The sequence below is a fragment of the Cimex lectularius genome, unplaced genomic scaffold, assembly GCF_000648675.2.
Source record: "Cimex lectularius strain Harlan isolate CLEC.00 unplaced genomic scaffold, Clec_2.1 scaffold4, whole genome shotgun sequence".
NCBI classification, from domain to species: domain Eukaryota; kingdom Metazoa; phylum Arthropoda; class Insecta; order Hemiptera; family Cimicidae; genus Cimex; species Cimex lectularius.
In genome coordinates this window covers 1,028,407-1,045,870 of record NW_019392723.1, presented here as the reverse complement: position 1 = coordinate 1,045,870, position 17,464 = coordinate 1,028,407, and the positions used below count along the sequence as shown (strand labels likewise).

Below are 17,464 nucleotides of genomic sequence, written 5' to 3'. Positions count from 1 at the left end.
AGCATAACATCAGGGTCTTATCCTGGCCAGGCCGTTCTCCAGACTTGAACCCCATCGAACATATACGGGATAACCTCAAACGACGAATATCGCACGTCCATCACTTCCTAATACACTCCACGATCTTGAAAGGACTCTTCGTGAAAAATGGGCTAACCTCCAGCAAAGAGACATTTCCACACTGGTAGAAAGTATGCTGTGGCGTCTTCGAGATGTAATTAAGGCAAGAGGAGGGAATACGCGATATTGAAATGTTAATTAAAAATCTAAAACAAATTTTATTTGTCCGTCTTTTCTTTCCTTTTCCTTAGCAACTTTTTTACTTTTTAGGACAAAGATTAAATTATTAAACGTTAAAATACGTGAAACTTTGATTAACGTTTAAAAATATATACAAATCAAGTTATATTACAAGTGAGTGGAATTTTTTGTCTGCCACTGTATATGTAATCATTTACATTAAAAACTGTTTTGTATAATTATCCTCAGGTCGATAGACCAATTTTTATCAAACCTAACTGGAACGTTTGTCATGTTGAGTACATTGATTTTGCCTAAATAAACTCATCTCTATGTTTTAAATGAATGCATTTTTGTACAATTCTAGTATTGAGTGTGATGTTTTTTCTTTCCATAATTTTGTAAATTTATCTTTCAGGATATTTTGAATTTTGCCTGTTCTTGTAGGAAGAATGCCGTTGGTAAATCTTCAGCGGTTTTTCGCTTCTTAATTTCCTTCTATGACCTCGTGTCGTAACTCGCGTTAGGATAACCTTATTGAGTTTCCCCTTGGAGTTTGGGAGGAGTTTAAACGGCAGTCCCATGTTAGTTTCGAGTTGAAAGCAAAGCCTTCAGGGCTGACAGTCAGATTATATATATATAGACTTACACGCATGGAAATAGTATTAGATTTTCCCCTACGCTGATCTCGAAAAGGAGGAGAATTCAGGTTTTAAAAAGATTTTAAAATTTTTCGCCCTTTTATTAAAAGTTTTATTTTTATTTCAACAAAGGGGAAAAGAAAAAAAATCTTAATTGCTCTAAACGATTCCAATTTACGAGTAATCAAATCATTGCGTTAATCACTAAAGCTTAGCATTTAACACGTTTGTAAAATTAGCCAGGTAAACAAATTAGGAAATCTGATACAATAAATTGCCTTGAATGAAATCTTCACACAAGCGTTAAAATTAGTATTATGCTTTGTAAATAGAACTTCAAAATGAAGTATATTTTTCTTTAAAAAACCGTAAATAAAAGCAGTGTTACTTTAAACTATTCAAATTAGGGAACGATAACGGCGTATATATGCTAATATGAGCGTCCAAAAGCCTGACAAAAGCTCTTTTCACATAAATTTAAGAAGTTTATGGCAATTTGGATCTTTTTTGGGCCATTGAAGGTTCCCTCTCCCCATTTCTAATAGGTGTTCCGCGGAGCAAACTTTTAGCTCCCATCTATATTAAACGATACGATTTGTCATAATTGGGTACAGAAATTATGTAGAAGTAGCATCGTTCTTTCGTCTTGAAACCTACAGCATCGTCTCGCGCCGTTGGAATCTTGTTTCAAGATAAAAAAGGAAAAAACGATCCACGTAACTTTTCCCTTTTGTAGGAAAACGATGTTATAACTAGGATGTACATAGAAAAATTGTGGAATTCCGTATGCTGTGTATGAGTCGGAAGGTTAGGGAGTTGAAACTCATTTCTCTAAATACAATCACAGATACATGTGATTACATGGTAATTCACAATAAATAAAGATTGAAAAAATACACGATACATACCTTTATTTATTTATTTTTTAACAACTGCATTCTTCGACGCAACACGTAAAACATATAATATTTACGTATAAACAATAATAGCAGTAGCATGAAAGTTTGAACAGCTACCATCCAGTGATGGTAGCCGTTAGTACATCAATACGATGAGCGAGATGGACTCCGTCCTAGGAGACCGATGTCAAGTGTCAAGGTTGTCCCGGAGCCACAACGCTTCAGTCTTCTGTTGGGATTATTAGGCAAGGTGGTGGATGACAGGTTTTTGAAGAAAAGGTTCGGATGGTGGGGTAGTTTGGAATGGAACCTTTCTGTAGCGGGATTGGGCTAGCTCGGTAACAAGAGAGACATTTAGGTCGGTATGAATCGTGTGATTGGATACATAGAAAGGGGCGTTGACTATTGTTCTGAGGATTTTAGTTTGAAGGGATTGGATTCGATTGAGGTTGGAACGCTTAACCGTCCCGTAAAGTTCAAGTCCGTATGTCCAAATGGGGGCCAGGAGGGCAACGTAAAGTTTTCTTTTGTTTGTTAGTGAGAGTTTTGATCGTTTGTCGAGTATTCGCTTAAGCATGAAAAATCGTACAGTCTGTGCGCTTAATTCGTGTATGGGGGTTCCACGTCAGTCGTTTTTACAGGTAGAGTCCGAGTATCGTACATGGTTCGCACGCAATTGGGATGGGAATGTTGTTGAAGTATACTGGTGAGACCTTTTTCTTGTTTAGTGTAAATATTATATTTGTTGATTTGGTTTCGTTGATCTTGATTCTCCACTGACAGAGCCAGCATTCTAGGATGTGTAGATGATTTTGGAGAAGGGAAGCTGTGACAGAATCAGGAGAAAGGATTATGGTATCATCGGCAAAGGTGAAGGTGATAGTGTTAGGTTGCTTAGGAAGGTCGGGGGTATAAATTGAAAAAAGGAAAGGAGCGAGCACGCTGCCCTGTGGGACACCTGCTAGAATAGGATGGATAGGAGACAATGAATTTCTGTGGGATATTGGAAGTAACGATTGTTAAGATAGGATTTTAGGATAAGGTAATAGGTTGCTGGTAGGATGTTCTTGAGCTTCCACAGTAGCCCAGAGTTCCGTACTCGGTCAAAGGCCTGATATATACCTAAAAATAATAAATTAATTAAACGTTGTTACAACTTAATTATATCTTAATTTATAGGTATGCATTAGTTATACTTTGTTTAAGTATACCTTTAACAGACTTTAATATAACAAATATCAATTATCAGTATTTTAATGTTTTATATTAAAAATTAGGAATAAGGTCTTTTAAAAAACATCAAAAATAATAATTTAGTTAGACTATTCAAACAAATTCCCTAGGAAAACATAGCAGTCTAACATTTTCTTGGATGCCAGAACCCAAGAAGTTCTGTAATGAACTGAAAAGCCTCATAAAATCAGAAAGCCGATCCATTGTTACAGCTTCCTTACTGTGGCTGCACGTACGTTGGTGGTAGCTCAGTGGAGAAGGGGGGAACGTGTTGAAGGGAAAGACAAGTGATGGTCGGTGAAGAGGTGAAAGTTATTTACAGGTGTTATGTTGAGTGCCACAGTATTTTTGGAGAAGGATAAATACCGAAACCAGGGGGAAAAAAAGGAAAAGAAGGGTAGAACAATAGAAAGAATAGGGAAAAGGAAGGACAGATACAGTTTCCGTGTCAGGCCCCAGACGACCGATGTAGCACTTCTGGCTCTCTTCTTTCTGATGGCGCTTCCACCCAGGGTTATGATGGGAGCTAAATGATGAAGTTCTTCCTGCTTCTATCCGAGTTAATTCGTTAACACAAGAAAGATATCTTAAGGTATTTAGCTTACTTAGGGTTTAACTACGATTTAAAAAAAAATGAATACTAATCACAACTATTCTATTTACAAGTACATAGACAAATTCTTTTAAATTAAAAGCTAACAAAAGGCCGAAACTTATAGCTAATGTCTCTGGTCTGGAATTATCAGGCCTGATAAGAAATTGGAAATGAACCAACTCACGGGATCACTCTTCACTTGCCGGGATCAGCCCCTTTCTCTTCATAGGAACTCTCCGATCAGCATGACTAGGATCACAAGTCACACAAACACATACTCTTTTTTAAAGAATATTTTCTTTCCTCGCGGAGACCACCTCTTCCTCGGAACGTCTATATCGAACTGTCTCTCCTTGTTTGGTTTTTTTTCAATCTCGGGCCCAGTGCCCTCCCGATCAGGATCGTGCAGGCTGCGAATTGCTTCCTGCTACTCGCGCTTCTCTTCTCGGTTCGTCCCGCCACTATTTAAGCTTTATTAATTTTTTTCCCCGAGAAGAAGGAAAAAAATGTAATAGCCGATCGGCCCAAAAATTATAAGAACGTCAAAAGGCCGCGTCCAAAACCTAGGAAATCAGAACAAGATGCCAGGTCACAAAAGAATTTTGGATAGTGAAAGAGCAAACTGGCCGGTGGAGGATCTGCAAAATCAACTATAGACAAAGAACCTTGGAATTGTCTGGAATGACAAAATCAAATACAGACACCTTCATCTCAGAATGGATCCATACAAAAAAGGTGACAGACAGAGTTAAGTTAAAAAGCTGGAAAACACATTGTTGCAGATAAACTCAAGGGACTGATAGATCTGTAACTGTCATGGCTTCTGAAAAACACCTACAAGTGGGTTATTCGTTGAATAAACCCATTTGTAGGTCAAGCAATGTCAAAAAAGAAACTGTTACCTATGCCATCTTTGAATTCGAAGCAATCAATGGAGACAAAATCTAGACTACAAAGAAGATCCGGAAAAAAAAGCATTGCAGTTATGACCTACCTACTAATTCTTAAAAAAGGATCAAATCAGTTGAAATGAACTATAAAAGTAGTAAAATTACAATAAACCATAAGGAAACAGTGTCTCCGTTCCTTGTTTCTTCATCGTCATAATAGAGTACAGGACGGAGGTAACAAGTAGTCAAGCGAAGCGATGGACATAGATTTATACTCCAAGATTCCAGATGTTTCTAGATGTGTACTGACCAAACCTTTTTTCAACCCAAAAACAATATTGCAACATAGACTATACTCGTTACTGGATCAAACCAAAAACCCTGATTCCAACAAAAACAACGCCTGATTTCACTAGACAAAGACGACACCAACGCACTCCACTTGGCATACAAACATGGAATCCTAATCAGTGAGGAAAGGCGGACAGGCGTAAAAACTGACAATATCTTAGAACAGGACGATATGTATCAATAACTATCCCCGCTTGTTTGTATCCATTTTATCATCATCAACATCATCTAAGTGTGGAAAAGAACAAAAAAGAGATTGGATAATTGAATTGAATTTCATACTTTTCTAAATAAATTTGGCATGAAATACATTTTTTAATTATTGTAATGTGTGGTTTTTAATGTTTCCGATTGTAAATCGAGTGAATCCTATTTGGCCTAAAGCTTTATTAGCGTCACGACATGCGTGCCATTGAATGATATTTATTGTCATAAAGTGAAAACAAATGAATTTAAAATTCTAAGCGTTCCTTTTCTTTTTTTTCTAATTTTTCTTCTGAAAGAATACTTCCAGAGTAAAATATACATAGCCGTTGTCGTTAAAAATAGTAGTAAAGAGTACCACCCCCCCTAACGTTTATATCCGGTCAAATTTGGGCCTTCACCTAATCGCACAATTCTTTTGTTTTAAAGAAACGTTTTCCGGACAGGTGGCCAAATGTCATGAATCCTGGAATATATCCGCCTGTTTTGAAATGTGAATGGAGAATGGAAAGAGAAAAAGGCTTCGTTACGGTCGGGTAACCGGGAGATAATGGATGTATCTTTCTGCAAAGATCAATCACAGAATCACAGAATATTTATCACAATTTACAGTGTTTACAAAAGTGTACAGTTTATTTTTTGAAAAATCATTCTATTTTAAGATTTCTCATACGATTTATTATCTGAAAAATATATTTTAATTTTTTTTTTAATTTTCGCTTCTAAATCTTAATTTGAATGACGCGTGAGCCGGTCCATCTGGAAAGGACACCCTGAATACATTACATACAGATTACAAACCAAATTTCAATTTATTTTCGACTGAAAAACAACCTAAGTTCTCTCCGAAATCAGCATTATCTACTATTATTAATATTTCCACATATTCAAACAGTTAGAAATCGAGTTGTCAATAAAGATTATTGATTCTATAACGAACCCGATAACACAGACGAACGTTCCGTTAAGCAGAGTTGCTTATTAAGTCCACTGCTTTGCTTATCAATTAAATTGACTTTTTTCCCTTTTCCGGGGTCACGGGTGACACTAGGCTTTTACAAAGAGGTTGTAACCTTTCTTTATGCTTTGTAGTTAAATAAAGTATTCCAATGTTTCTTCTCTTTGATGACAGAGTCAGGTTCCTGTCTCAGTTTTTATCATATTTTTGAGGAGGTATTGAAATGGCCACTTGCCAGTATAAAAGCCTATTTTCCCTTAATTCTAGCCTTGAACTATATTTTCTGTTTTTCTTTATGATATTGAAGAACTTTTTTAGATTATTTTACATCTGGAAAATTCATGCAGATCATATCTTTCTCTATCCATTTGTTTGCTAGCACTTGTACACTCGTTTGTGCTAATCTGTGGTTCTAGTCGAAAGGTTTTGACTAGTTTGCCAGTCTGTCATTTGCTTTCAAACCCCTCGTGGTCCGGCACCCACATCATAGTATTTCATTGTCCCAGGAGTTGGAGATATGTAGCAGCGTAACGTTGAGCTGAAGGTTGAAGAGCCTAAAGTCTCCCGTGCGCAGATTTCTACTGCGTAGAGCTTAGATTGGAAACTTGGTGTCGGGGCCTAGTGGCAAGGTCAAAATTTGGGCTTAGATTCCTCTCGATCGAAATTCGATCCCCTTCTCTCGCCGATACCACTTCCTAAAGTATTTTATCAGTAGGAAAAAAAACGTGTTTTACAAGATCTTACATAATCAATATACTCGATTATATACTCAATAAACAAGACGACTTCAAGAGGTGAAATTTGTTATATTTCCTAGTTAATGATTTTAAATGTTTAATAGGATTAGCGCGTACAATGTTAGCTAGGACCTTTTGTTGAAGGTTTGGAAGTAAGGAGGACCGGGTCTGGTTATAATATATTGAGGTTACCACCCATTATAAGCCTTCCTTAAATGGGGTACCACTGCGTTTGAAGGGTGAACAAATAACTGAAGCAGCTTTCAATAAACTTCTCACATTGGCTGTTCATCAACATCTACTTTGAGGAGTGTAGCCCATTTTCCTCGTAGGGTCGGCCTCCCTGCAATCATTCAGACCGGCCTCATTTCCAACTGGGTAATAAACAAAAAACACAAATTGCTTTGAGAGGGTTGGTGAAAGCGGATATTCAGTCAGGGTTTTTTTAATGTGTACAGCACCCTTTTCATAAATTTGTTCAAATATTGAAAAAAAAAGTCTAGCTAAAACTTTTCCATTACTATTATGGCAGTCTAAATGGTAAAGAATTATCCTTTTCATCCTCGATGAGCCTGTTCAAAAAAATTACATTTTAACTATTGGAAAATAAAATAGCCCAGATTTATAATTTATAATATTTACACAATTAATTGTACAGAAATGTAAGAAAGGCGTTGCACAAGATGACACGTAATTCTACGGCTTTAGGATCATTTATTTTAGAACTATTACAACTATTCCAAAACGGTCTGTTTATTACAATAAGTGGGATATGATTGAATGGTTAAAATGTAAAAAGAGGGGTTTAATGTTCGTTAAGTTCTGTAGCCTAGCATACTGAAAAAAGTTCCTTAGTCAATTCAATTATTTATATTCCTTTTTATAAGAAGAAGGTTGACTGTTATTGCTATAACACCCTGGGTTACGTCACCATTGAGCGGTTGCTTTGCATTCGAAAATAATAAGGGTTTACTGTTGCCACCGTATTACATAATCTACAATTGAGGTCATCGGTGACTATAACCATGTTGTGTAGGTGTTTTCTCAGATGCCATATCACTATGTGTTTAACCCTGTTTAGCTGTAACAATTTGTTTGACTGTACAGGTCTGGCACATTTAGAGTTTGTCTTTTCTCCTTTTGTTTTGAGTGTACTCATTTTGAGATTGAGGATATCCCAGATATACGTTCTGGGCCTATGGATGTCTTGACTGGTCTAAAGGCGTATCTGCTTTAATCATTAGTCACGTATACTTGTAAATAAAAATCTGGTAATCTGTGTTGATTTAGTCACCTGTGATCTATCTAGTCATCTGTGTATGAGTTGGAAGGTTACGGAAATGATAACACATGATTTTATTCGGTGATAACAACCCTAATTTATTTACTCTTTTTATGTAAATATCGTGTATTTTTCAATCTTTATCTATCATGTAGTGAATTGTTATGTAATCTCATGTATTTTCTATTGTTGTTAGATCAATAAAATCAACAATTCTTAACTAACTAACCTCCCAACTCGTACACAGCTGACGGAATAGATCACATGTGACTAAATTAACAAGGAACTGGATTGTCATTTGCTATGACCTATTCAATCGTCTGTGTATGACTCTGGTGACAGAGTTAGATGAAATATGGCGCGATGAGATTTTGTACTATCTGGATAGTTTTTTTTTTGTTTTAATATGTTGTTTTAAATCCTTTGTTGGGCAGGTTATGGAATCGAGACATATTAATTTTATTAGGTCGTAACATCGTTTAATTTATTTATCATTTTTATCTATGTATCATGTATTTTTTCAACCTTTATTTATCGTTTAGATAACCATCATGTAATTTCACGTATTTGTGATTCTTTTTGGAGCAATAAAATCAAAGTTCTCAACTTCCTAACCTTCCAACTCATGCACAGCTGACGGAATAGATCAAATTAACTAAATTAACAAGTAAATGTTATATAATATATAATAAGTTATGTTATATAACAACTCATCTGTGTATGAATTGGAAGGTTACTGAATCTAGAAATATTGATTTTAATAGGTAGTAAGAAGGTTTAAATTATTATAACACTTAGATCGCAGCTGACTAAAATAATAAATAACTGGATTGTTATTTACTATGACCTATTTAGTCAGTTCGTCTTGCAAATATTCCTAATTTGTCTTTCTAAAATGTTCCCTCACACCGAAGATATTGTTAGGATAAGTTTTCCTAGGCTAAGTAAGTTTTGGATGTGACATTTTGATGTGTTATTGCTTTTAGGGTCTTTTGGCTGTCTGATTCTATAATTGCTTTTTGGTCAGTTTAACATCTTTTATGATTTTCCATGGCACAATCATTAATACTGTATTTCAACTTGAAAAGCCGATGGGTGAGAAGTTAGATTGATCACAATCCGTTCTTGCCCAGGACATGCCTAACCCAATTCCCAGGTTCACTCTTTTTTGTAAAACCATCTGTGTTTTCCCTTGGTTTCTTCTTCTCCTTTGTGTCTGTTAAAACTTTATATGTTTTATTTGAATGCAAAGAAGGCCTGGAATCGGAAACTCCGACCATAATTAGAAATGAAAGTCTGTGAGTTGAGACTCACTATGAACTGATCGACACTGTTCACTTTTAATTTGTCCATCTCTTCTCCGTGTTTTCTTATGCAACATAACAAATTATAAACCGTGGCCTTATTGCTATTGAGTTTTATTTTTTTCATTTTGCTGATTTACGGAAAGACATATTTCATGCTTTACTTAAATAATTGTAAAGTTGGTTTTACATATCGAAAATTAAAATATTTTGTTGAGATGAGTTTTAAACAGTCAGCAAATGGTAAAATGGGTAAAACTCAAAGGAGTTAATGGAGTAAGAATTTAATATTTGCTTTGGAAAATGGTACAAGAGAGCGGTACAAAGGAAATAGTTGGGATTCTTGTTATCACTAAGCCATCCTTAGGATAACTGTACCTAAACGATATTGGAATTGTTCCTCCCGACCTTTCTCAAAAAGCTTTTAAGGTCTCATCGCCCGGAAGAAAGACATGAAATTAAATTTCCTCCATCGAACGTATTTAAAAAAAAAATTCTGTCATTGTACAGAAAGTAGGGGTTCTAGTAAAGAGGCCGGTGTGAATGTGTTTAGTTCGAGAATAGGGGAGGATTTTTTGCCGGGAAATACCGCAAGGATCAAAGGAGGGTTGTTTGTTGTCAATCTTTCTTTCAGTGTTTAATTTGGTGATGCTTAAAACGTGTCTCTTATAATACTTCTTTGTTTCGAAAAAACCTACCCCCCATTAGCCTTTCCATCCCTCTTTTTATTCGCAATTTTATGCACCTCTTATTATCTTCCCTCTTACAAATTTTAACACAGTCCTCTGTATAAATCAGTGTTTCCTGACTGCATTGATTCCAACTACAACTGGGACCCAATATACAATCGAAATTTAAAGAATCTATAAATATATATAAAAAACGAGTATTTCCACTTTTGGCACGAACTTAAATTAAACAACTTTGCATTCTTTTCAAAAGATTTTCGATAACATGTTGAGAAATATTTTTCCATTTTTTAATAACAGCCCTTTCTAATTGTTCAAGGGTACCAACCATAAGATGGTCCCAAATATATTAAATCGGTTTCAAGTCTGGACTACGAATTGGCCACACTGTACACACAATTCCAACCAAATTCAGCATCGGCAGTACGGGTTTCATGGGGCTTGCAGAAGCAAGAATCTACCGCCTAGGGCGCAAATGGCCCTCACGCTCCTCAATAAACTTTGCACGAGTGTCGAAAGTTCCAAAATATCAATGACCCACCTGAATAACCGTACATCATGGAACGTAAGCCTTCTTCGTCCTGCTGGAAGTGGAAACAGCAAACAACGCCTTTTGTGAGTCTTCTAATGTGATTTCCAGTGACTGCTATTGCGCAGAAGGTGCTTGATATACGGCTCCCACTCGTCGGCGTTGTTTTGATCTTCTGGAATGTACCATCACGAAATGCCACCTGAAGAACCGCATAGAGCGTACCTTTTGTCTGGGATACCCACTTGAAATCTCTATCTGAAGATTTGAGACTTCTCTCGTGTAATCTGTAATCATCTATCAAGATTTTGAGATATACCGGCAATGTTTCTCGTCGGTAGATCTAGGTTGACCATGGACCGAATTTCTGAAATGAACAACCAAGAATTGTCAGCTGAGAAACCACACAGCGTGGAGCGTACCTTTCCCCTGGTCGTTTACATGGGAAATCTCGACTAGCTGGATTTTGAGACCTTCTCACGTCTCATCTCGAATAGACCAAGATTTTGTAATATGCCTGCAATCCTTCTCGTCTGTAGATCACCGTCTGCCATTTCCCGAACCATGATGCGTACCTTTCCTTGGTCGACTACAACGAATAAATAACCATCAGAGGACCTATTCGGTTTAGACATTTTTAGATCTCAATTTCATGTATTTTCCTTGAGTAAAACTTTATTTTCCTTACCTACATTTTCATTAAAATCTTACCAATGTTTTTTTGGTTGTTTTTCAGAGAGGAATGGACGTTTCATAATTGAACTTGAAACCTGCGGCGGAAGAATACAAGGAATGGCAGCTTTCAACTTGATGTCAACAGTCATTGTTCTGGTGGTAAGTTATTATATTCTTTACACGACGATGTATTTATTTATTATCGTCAATTTGTACTGTTTAACTCCTTTTTGTGTATTTCTGTTTCAAATGGTAGAATAAAATTACCCATATGATTTGGCCATCTGTAGTCCCTGATTGGGTTCTATTATTCCAGCCACGTTTACCTCAAATCTGGAATGAGATTCCGTTCGCACGCAACACAGCCTCTCATTCCAACAAAACGATCATTCAATCGTAACCATTGCTCATCTCTATAATTAATAAGGCTCGCCATTTGCGCAGATTGCCTTCGTAGTCTAAAATAATGTTCAACGCTTAGCTTAGCTTTAATAAATGTTTCCTGTTGGACTGCGTTGATTCCAATTACAACTGGGTTTGACAGATTTTCCATTAATTGTAATGAAAATAAACTTATACAATAAAGAGTAAGTTTACTTGGAAGAACTTCGTAATCCGGCTGATTTAATTTATTAAGGCCTTGATAAATGTTGTAGGACCCTTCCAATTTACCAATGTAGTACCAATTTTTTGCTAAGTTTTTAATGCATTTGGTCAATTTCAATGATAGTCTAAACTCTAGTCACCATAAGTTTTTCATGTGTACCTTTGGTTTTGCCATGCTTCCTGGCCTTTCTTCGACATTTATCCACAATTCATTTTTCATAGAAAATTATTAATCTTTAAAGAAATAGCTTGGTTTTTACCCCTAAGAAAGCTATGAAACGCACGGTCATGACTAGTTAATTATAATTAATGTCGATTGTTTCATAATCTAGGGGCTGTCAAACATTGGGGACATCAATAAAATTAACCTTGTTTGGAGAGCAGGGCATACTAGAAGCCGAAATATTGGCTCAAGAATGTTCAATCAGGACACCTATCGGGCCTGAACCCTTTTGCGGCATACCAAATGTCAAAAGCAGAAACTGGGTTAACAATAAGTCCTCAGTTCAATGGCATATGAAAGTTACGGTTATCAAAAGACCATCGCACAAACTAAAAGCAGAACTACTCAACCTAGGACTTATTAAGACTAGACTGATGGTAAGCCACTGAAGACAGGTGTCATAGTATAAACGCGAATATCTCTAACCATCACCCTCTTTAACCTAACCTAACAAGTCCCTAAAGCTAGCCTTAACCTTTTTAACCTACATAACCTAACATGTCTCTTACTAGCTCTAACCCTAACCTAACCCTGTTTTAACTCCTCACACTAACCCTAACCCGTCCCTAACATTAATCATAACCCTCAACTTACCTGACCTAACCTGTTCCTAACTATAACCCTAACCTAACACTCCCTAAAGCTAGCTATAAATGTAACCCTACCTAAGCAAACCTGTCTCTTACTAACGCTAACCCTAACCTAACTCCCTAAAGTTAGCCTTAATCCTTAACCTACTTAAACTAACACGTTTCTAACTAATTCTAACCCTAACTTAACCCATCCCTAACTCTTACTCTAATCCTAAATCTAATTAGAAAATTCTTTCATTCGGTTATTCTCTTTCAATTTCTTTAGTAACTTCTCAAGGCTGAAGATTCTCTCTTTCCTTAATCTACAGGCTTCTTTAATGTTGGTTCACAACTTTGAGGGCAACTTTTTATTTTATTTCTTTTCTTCTTTATCACTATCATCATTTGTTTCTTGGTCGTTGTCACTCAAGCTCAAGTGTTAACATGTACGAATTCTACCTTTTACATCCGGCCACCTTGTACGAACATTTTATTTTCGCTTCATTCTTTTTCTTTTTATTAAATCCTTTAGCCTTCTTTTGGTAGAAAGAGAATTATCGGCCATCGCAGTAAATTTTCTCAGATTGGACCTTATTGCTTGCGCGTGACCACCATACGTACGTGCCTTTTTATTGTACGAGAAAAAGATGACATCTTTACCAAGAAACAAAATACATTAGAAAAAGCATTTTCATCCACGCTTTAAAAAGGTACCATCCTAAGCAAATATGATGGAAATGGTCAAACAAAAGACCCTTAAAGGGATGCTATCAACAATAAATTAAAATGTGATAAGCACAGATTCCTTCCCTTAGGTATTAGAAGATAAAGACGTTTTATTTATTTTTTATTAATATTTTAATCCATATGTATTATTTCTTAACTGCTATTCTTAAATTTAACATAAAAAAATGAAAGTTGCTTTTTTTAAATGTGAACAAAGATTTATGGTACTAGTGCCTTTAGTCTAGCCTAGTACCATCTAGCCACTAGCCTTTAGTGGATTGTCTAGGTTATTTTTATTGTTTCTGTCCTTGATCCTGAATCCTCCTGATATGGGCCTTTTTCTTTTTAACTGGTATAGTGTAGATTTATTTGATTGGTCAAAATACCCTCAGTATATTTTTAAATACTGAGGGTCAGGTGTTTCGCTCAGAATTTTTTAAAATTTACACTGTTTTAAAAAAATATATACAAATGCTTTCTTCGTAGCCACTTTTATTAAATATTTACAAAGTAATTGTAGAGTAAGCATAAACATCGGTTTTAATAGGGTCTCTAGGCGAAGGAAAGCTCTAGAAGCTTGTACATGGAGGCAAATAATTTTTTTCTGTTTTATTTAACGAATATTTGTCTAGTTTGTTAATCATTAACTACGATTTAGAGCCATCTGTCATATGCAAGGAGTTATCATGCGTACTCCGACAATGACGCTTAGAGCGTACTCTTTGTCAGTCTGATGTAAGAAGAGATGTTTGGAAAAATATGGCCTAAAATGGCCCAATTTTGGACTTAGCGAAGCCTCAAGGCTCCACACGATCACATCCAGAAGTTGGTATATGAATGTTTCGACTAGCCTTATTATGGTATATAGATCGATCAGAAATAGAACATGGCATAGGGTAGAAGTGGAAGGTTCAAATTTTAACCTAGCGAAACCACTAGACCCACGTCATCACATCCAGAGGACGGCATACGAAAGGGCAGACCTGGCCTTATTATGGGTACGTAAATCCATCTAAAATAGAACAAGGCATGTGGCAGGAGTCGAAAGCCTAAATTTTAAACTAGCGAAACCTATAGGAACCATCACATCCAGAGGATGGCATACGAGAATTCAAACTGGGCCTTATTATGGTTTTAGATGGATCTAAAATGGAGCATGGCATGGAGCAGGAGTCGAAAGCTTAAATTTTAAACCAGAGAAACCTATAGGAACCATCACATCCAGAGGATGGCCTACGAAAATTCAAACTGGGCCTTATTATGATTGTAGATAGATCTAAAATGGAACAAGTAGTGAAGACTGGAGTCGAAAGCCCAAATTTCGTCCTAGCGAAACCTCTTGGCCCCACACCATCAATTTTCCAAAGCTGAGCTCCAGGCCGCGGAAATCTGTGCACAAGAAATACTTAAAAAGGAATTAAAAATTGCGATTTATCTTCCCAGACAGCCAAGCAGCACTGAATTCTTTAGGCTATTTAAACTTCAACTTAATGCAATATTATAGCAAATACTGTACCTCTGATATGGGTACCAGACCACGAGGGATTTGTGGCAAACTAGCCAAAGCCTTTGAACTAGAACCACAAAAAAGCACAAAACAGTCTAAAAGTGAAAGTAAACAAATGGATGTAGAAAAAAGATGTAAATCAATCCAAAAAGTTTCTCAACATTACAAGGAAAAATTAAAAATATTTTCTTTCAGAAGCAAGAATTAAGAAAAAATAGACCTTTGTACTGGCCATTTCCCATTTAATTACCAACTCAAAAATATGGTAAAAACGGAAAGAGAACCCTGACTGTGTCAAGAAACAAAAGAAGCATAAGAATTTGTACTTTTTGACTACAAAGCATGAGGAAAAAATACAGCCACTTTGGAAAAGCCTAGTGTCACCGTGACCCCGGAAAAGGAAAATGTCAATTTAATGGATAAGGAGAAAAGCAGAGGACTTAATAAGCACCCTGTTTAACTGGTAATTGAACCTTCGTCTGTGTTATCAGGTTCCTTATTCAACTAAGTAACTCGATGTCGAAGTGATTGAAATTCAGATAATATTATTAATTTCCCAAACTCATTTATCTAAGTTCTTATCATCAACAATATTAATAATAGTAGATAATGATAATTTTTACAGGGGAGTTTTTTATCAAATTCAACGTACGTTCAACTTTTTACAAAAAAATTATGAAATAAAGCAGGTAAAATATGAAATAGTTTGGAGAATAAAATATGTAGCAGGTGGATATTCTTCGGTGAGAAAATCTACCCTCAAACCCCTATATAGGGATTTATTATCGGGGTATCAGGATTGCGACAGGGGCTTTCAGAACAAGTCCTTTAGACATCCTTTGCAATGATGACGGTGTCCTGCCGGCGGACCTTTTCAGAGAGGATACAACCCTTAGATTTGTAGCAGGGGCTATACCCTAAACCTTGTCCCCACCTCAATTTTCCGCAATCCACAGCCGAGGTATGTATGTGATTAAGAGCATTCTTTGAGAATCGGAAGTATTGAAATGAGATTTGTGCAAGGAAAGAGTCCATATCTCACATTTTTGACTTTACACAATGTGCCTCTGCCTACTACCTGTTGTAGCATTACTTGTTTTGATAAGTCCTCAAAGATAATTAGGGTTTTCAACACCTTATCAAGTTTTTACACATTTGGTTCAAATAAATGTGCAGATTTTAAAACCGCCTCGACGAATCCGGCGAGCATTTAGTCACGCTTAAGAAATCATTAGAAAATAAAATTGCCCCTTCCAACGCAAAGTAATGGCTCCTACTTGATCCTTGCTGATCAATGCTTATTCAATTATCTCTCTAAATTGGTACAAATGATTCGAATATAATGGAAGGCAGTTTTCTCCTATGAATCAATTCTACTGTTTGGAATCTACTATACAAACTAATCTGAAGATAAGATTTTTCTGCCTTCGTGTGAGCCCAACAATGCCAGATTTAGTCTTATGGAAGAGATCATAACTGTTTTGTATATTCATTTTGAAAATAAGTAATCCTTTGAATTTAATATGCAATATCTTGGGTGATCAAACAATACTATCACACTCCAAATGGCTGTGTACCAGTGATTGTAGAGGATTTTAAGACACAAAGATTTTTTAAATTTACCAACTGTCTTTTTACAAAGCCCAAGTTTTGCTGGGTATGACTTCTGATGATATAAAAGATTTTCTATCATCTAAAGATTTTCTATGGGCTAAGGGAGAACCGATGTTTTTCTTGATTTCAACCCTGATATCATAAATTACAAGATATTACTGAGAGATTTATGGAATTAACTTTAAATCTTCACTCGTTCCAGGTTGCGGTTAAGTATAACACTCCAACAGCTGTGTCTTCAAAATTCATCGATGAATACAAAGATCTGATCAGTTTGCAAGAAGAAAATGTACGCTCTTTTATTATTTGGATAGCTTGTTTATTATACATTTCTGATTTTTTTTCTTGTATTTAGGAAAGTTGGTCTGAATGGTCCCCTTGCTCAAGGACATGTGATGGTGGCACATCATTTCAACTAAGAAAATGTCACCATTGCATAGGACCAACTGTACGTTACCGAATATGCAACATGCAGGTAGTAACTGTTTTATAAATAGTATATTTACTATAAAGAAATATTATTATAACTGGAAAAACCCTTTCAGCCCTGTCCAGACGCCGTGGAATTTCGTGATCAGCAGTGCGCGGCATACAATGATATACCATTTGAGGGAAAACTCATGAGCTGGGTCGGTTACGGAGGCAGCGAAACTGAGCCGTGTGAGCTATGGTGTCAATCCGATACAGGTGTCATTGCGAAACTGGCACCGACTGTTAAAGACGGAACTCGATGTCGACCAGGCAGCCTGGACCTCTGTGTCGGAGGGATTTGTCAGGTATTTTTAACTTTCTTTTACTTTTCTTAGCTTTTTTTATTTTGTTTTTCTGTTTTAGAGAGTAGGCTGTGATTTGGTGATCGGATCGGAAGCAAGGGTTGACAGCTGTGGTATCTGTGGAGGAGATAGCAGTTCCTGTACACAACCTTTGTACCATTGGGTAGTTCAGTCAACTTCTCTTTGCTCAGTTACATGCGGCACAGGTTGATATTT

At 36.3% G+C, this 17,464-nt stretch overlaps 1 protein-coding gene across 4 annotated transcripts in view; it reads left to right on the top strand.

Annotated features, from left to right (window-relative positions):
• The window catches only part of LOC106671917 (ADAMTS-like protein 1), a 221,417-nt gene that overhangs the window by 178,010 nt on the left and 25,943 nt on the right, over positions 1-17,464 (top strand). For all 4 annotated transcript variants that reach the window (XM_024226688.1, XM_014402897.2, XM_024226687.1 and 1 more), the window contains 5 exons: positions 11,289-11,386; positions 16,678-16,764; positions 16,831-16,950; positions 17,021-17,251; positions 17,310-17,454. In XM_024226688.1, the coding sequence (XP_024082456.1) occupies positions 11,345-11,386; positions 16,678-16,764; positions 16,831-16,950; positions 17,021-17,251; positions 17,310-17,454 (625 nt within the window). In that variant the 5' untranslated portion in view covers positions 11,289-11,344. The remainder of the gene's footprint in view (positions 1-11,288; positions 11,387-16,677; positions 16,765-16,830; positions 16,951-17,020; positions 17,252-17,309; positions 17,455-17,464) is intronic.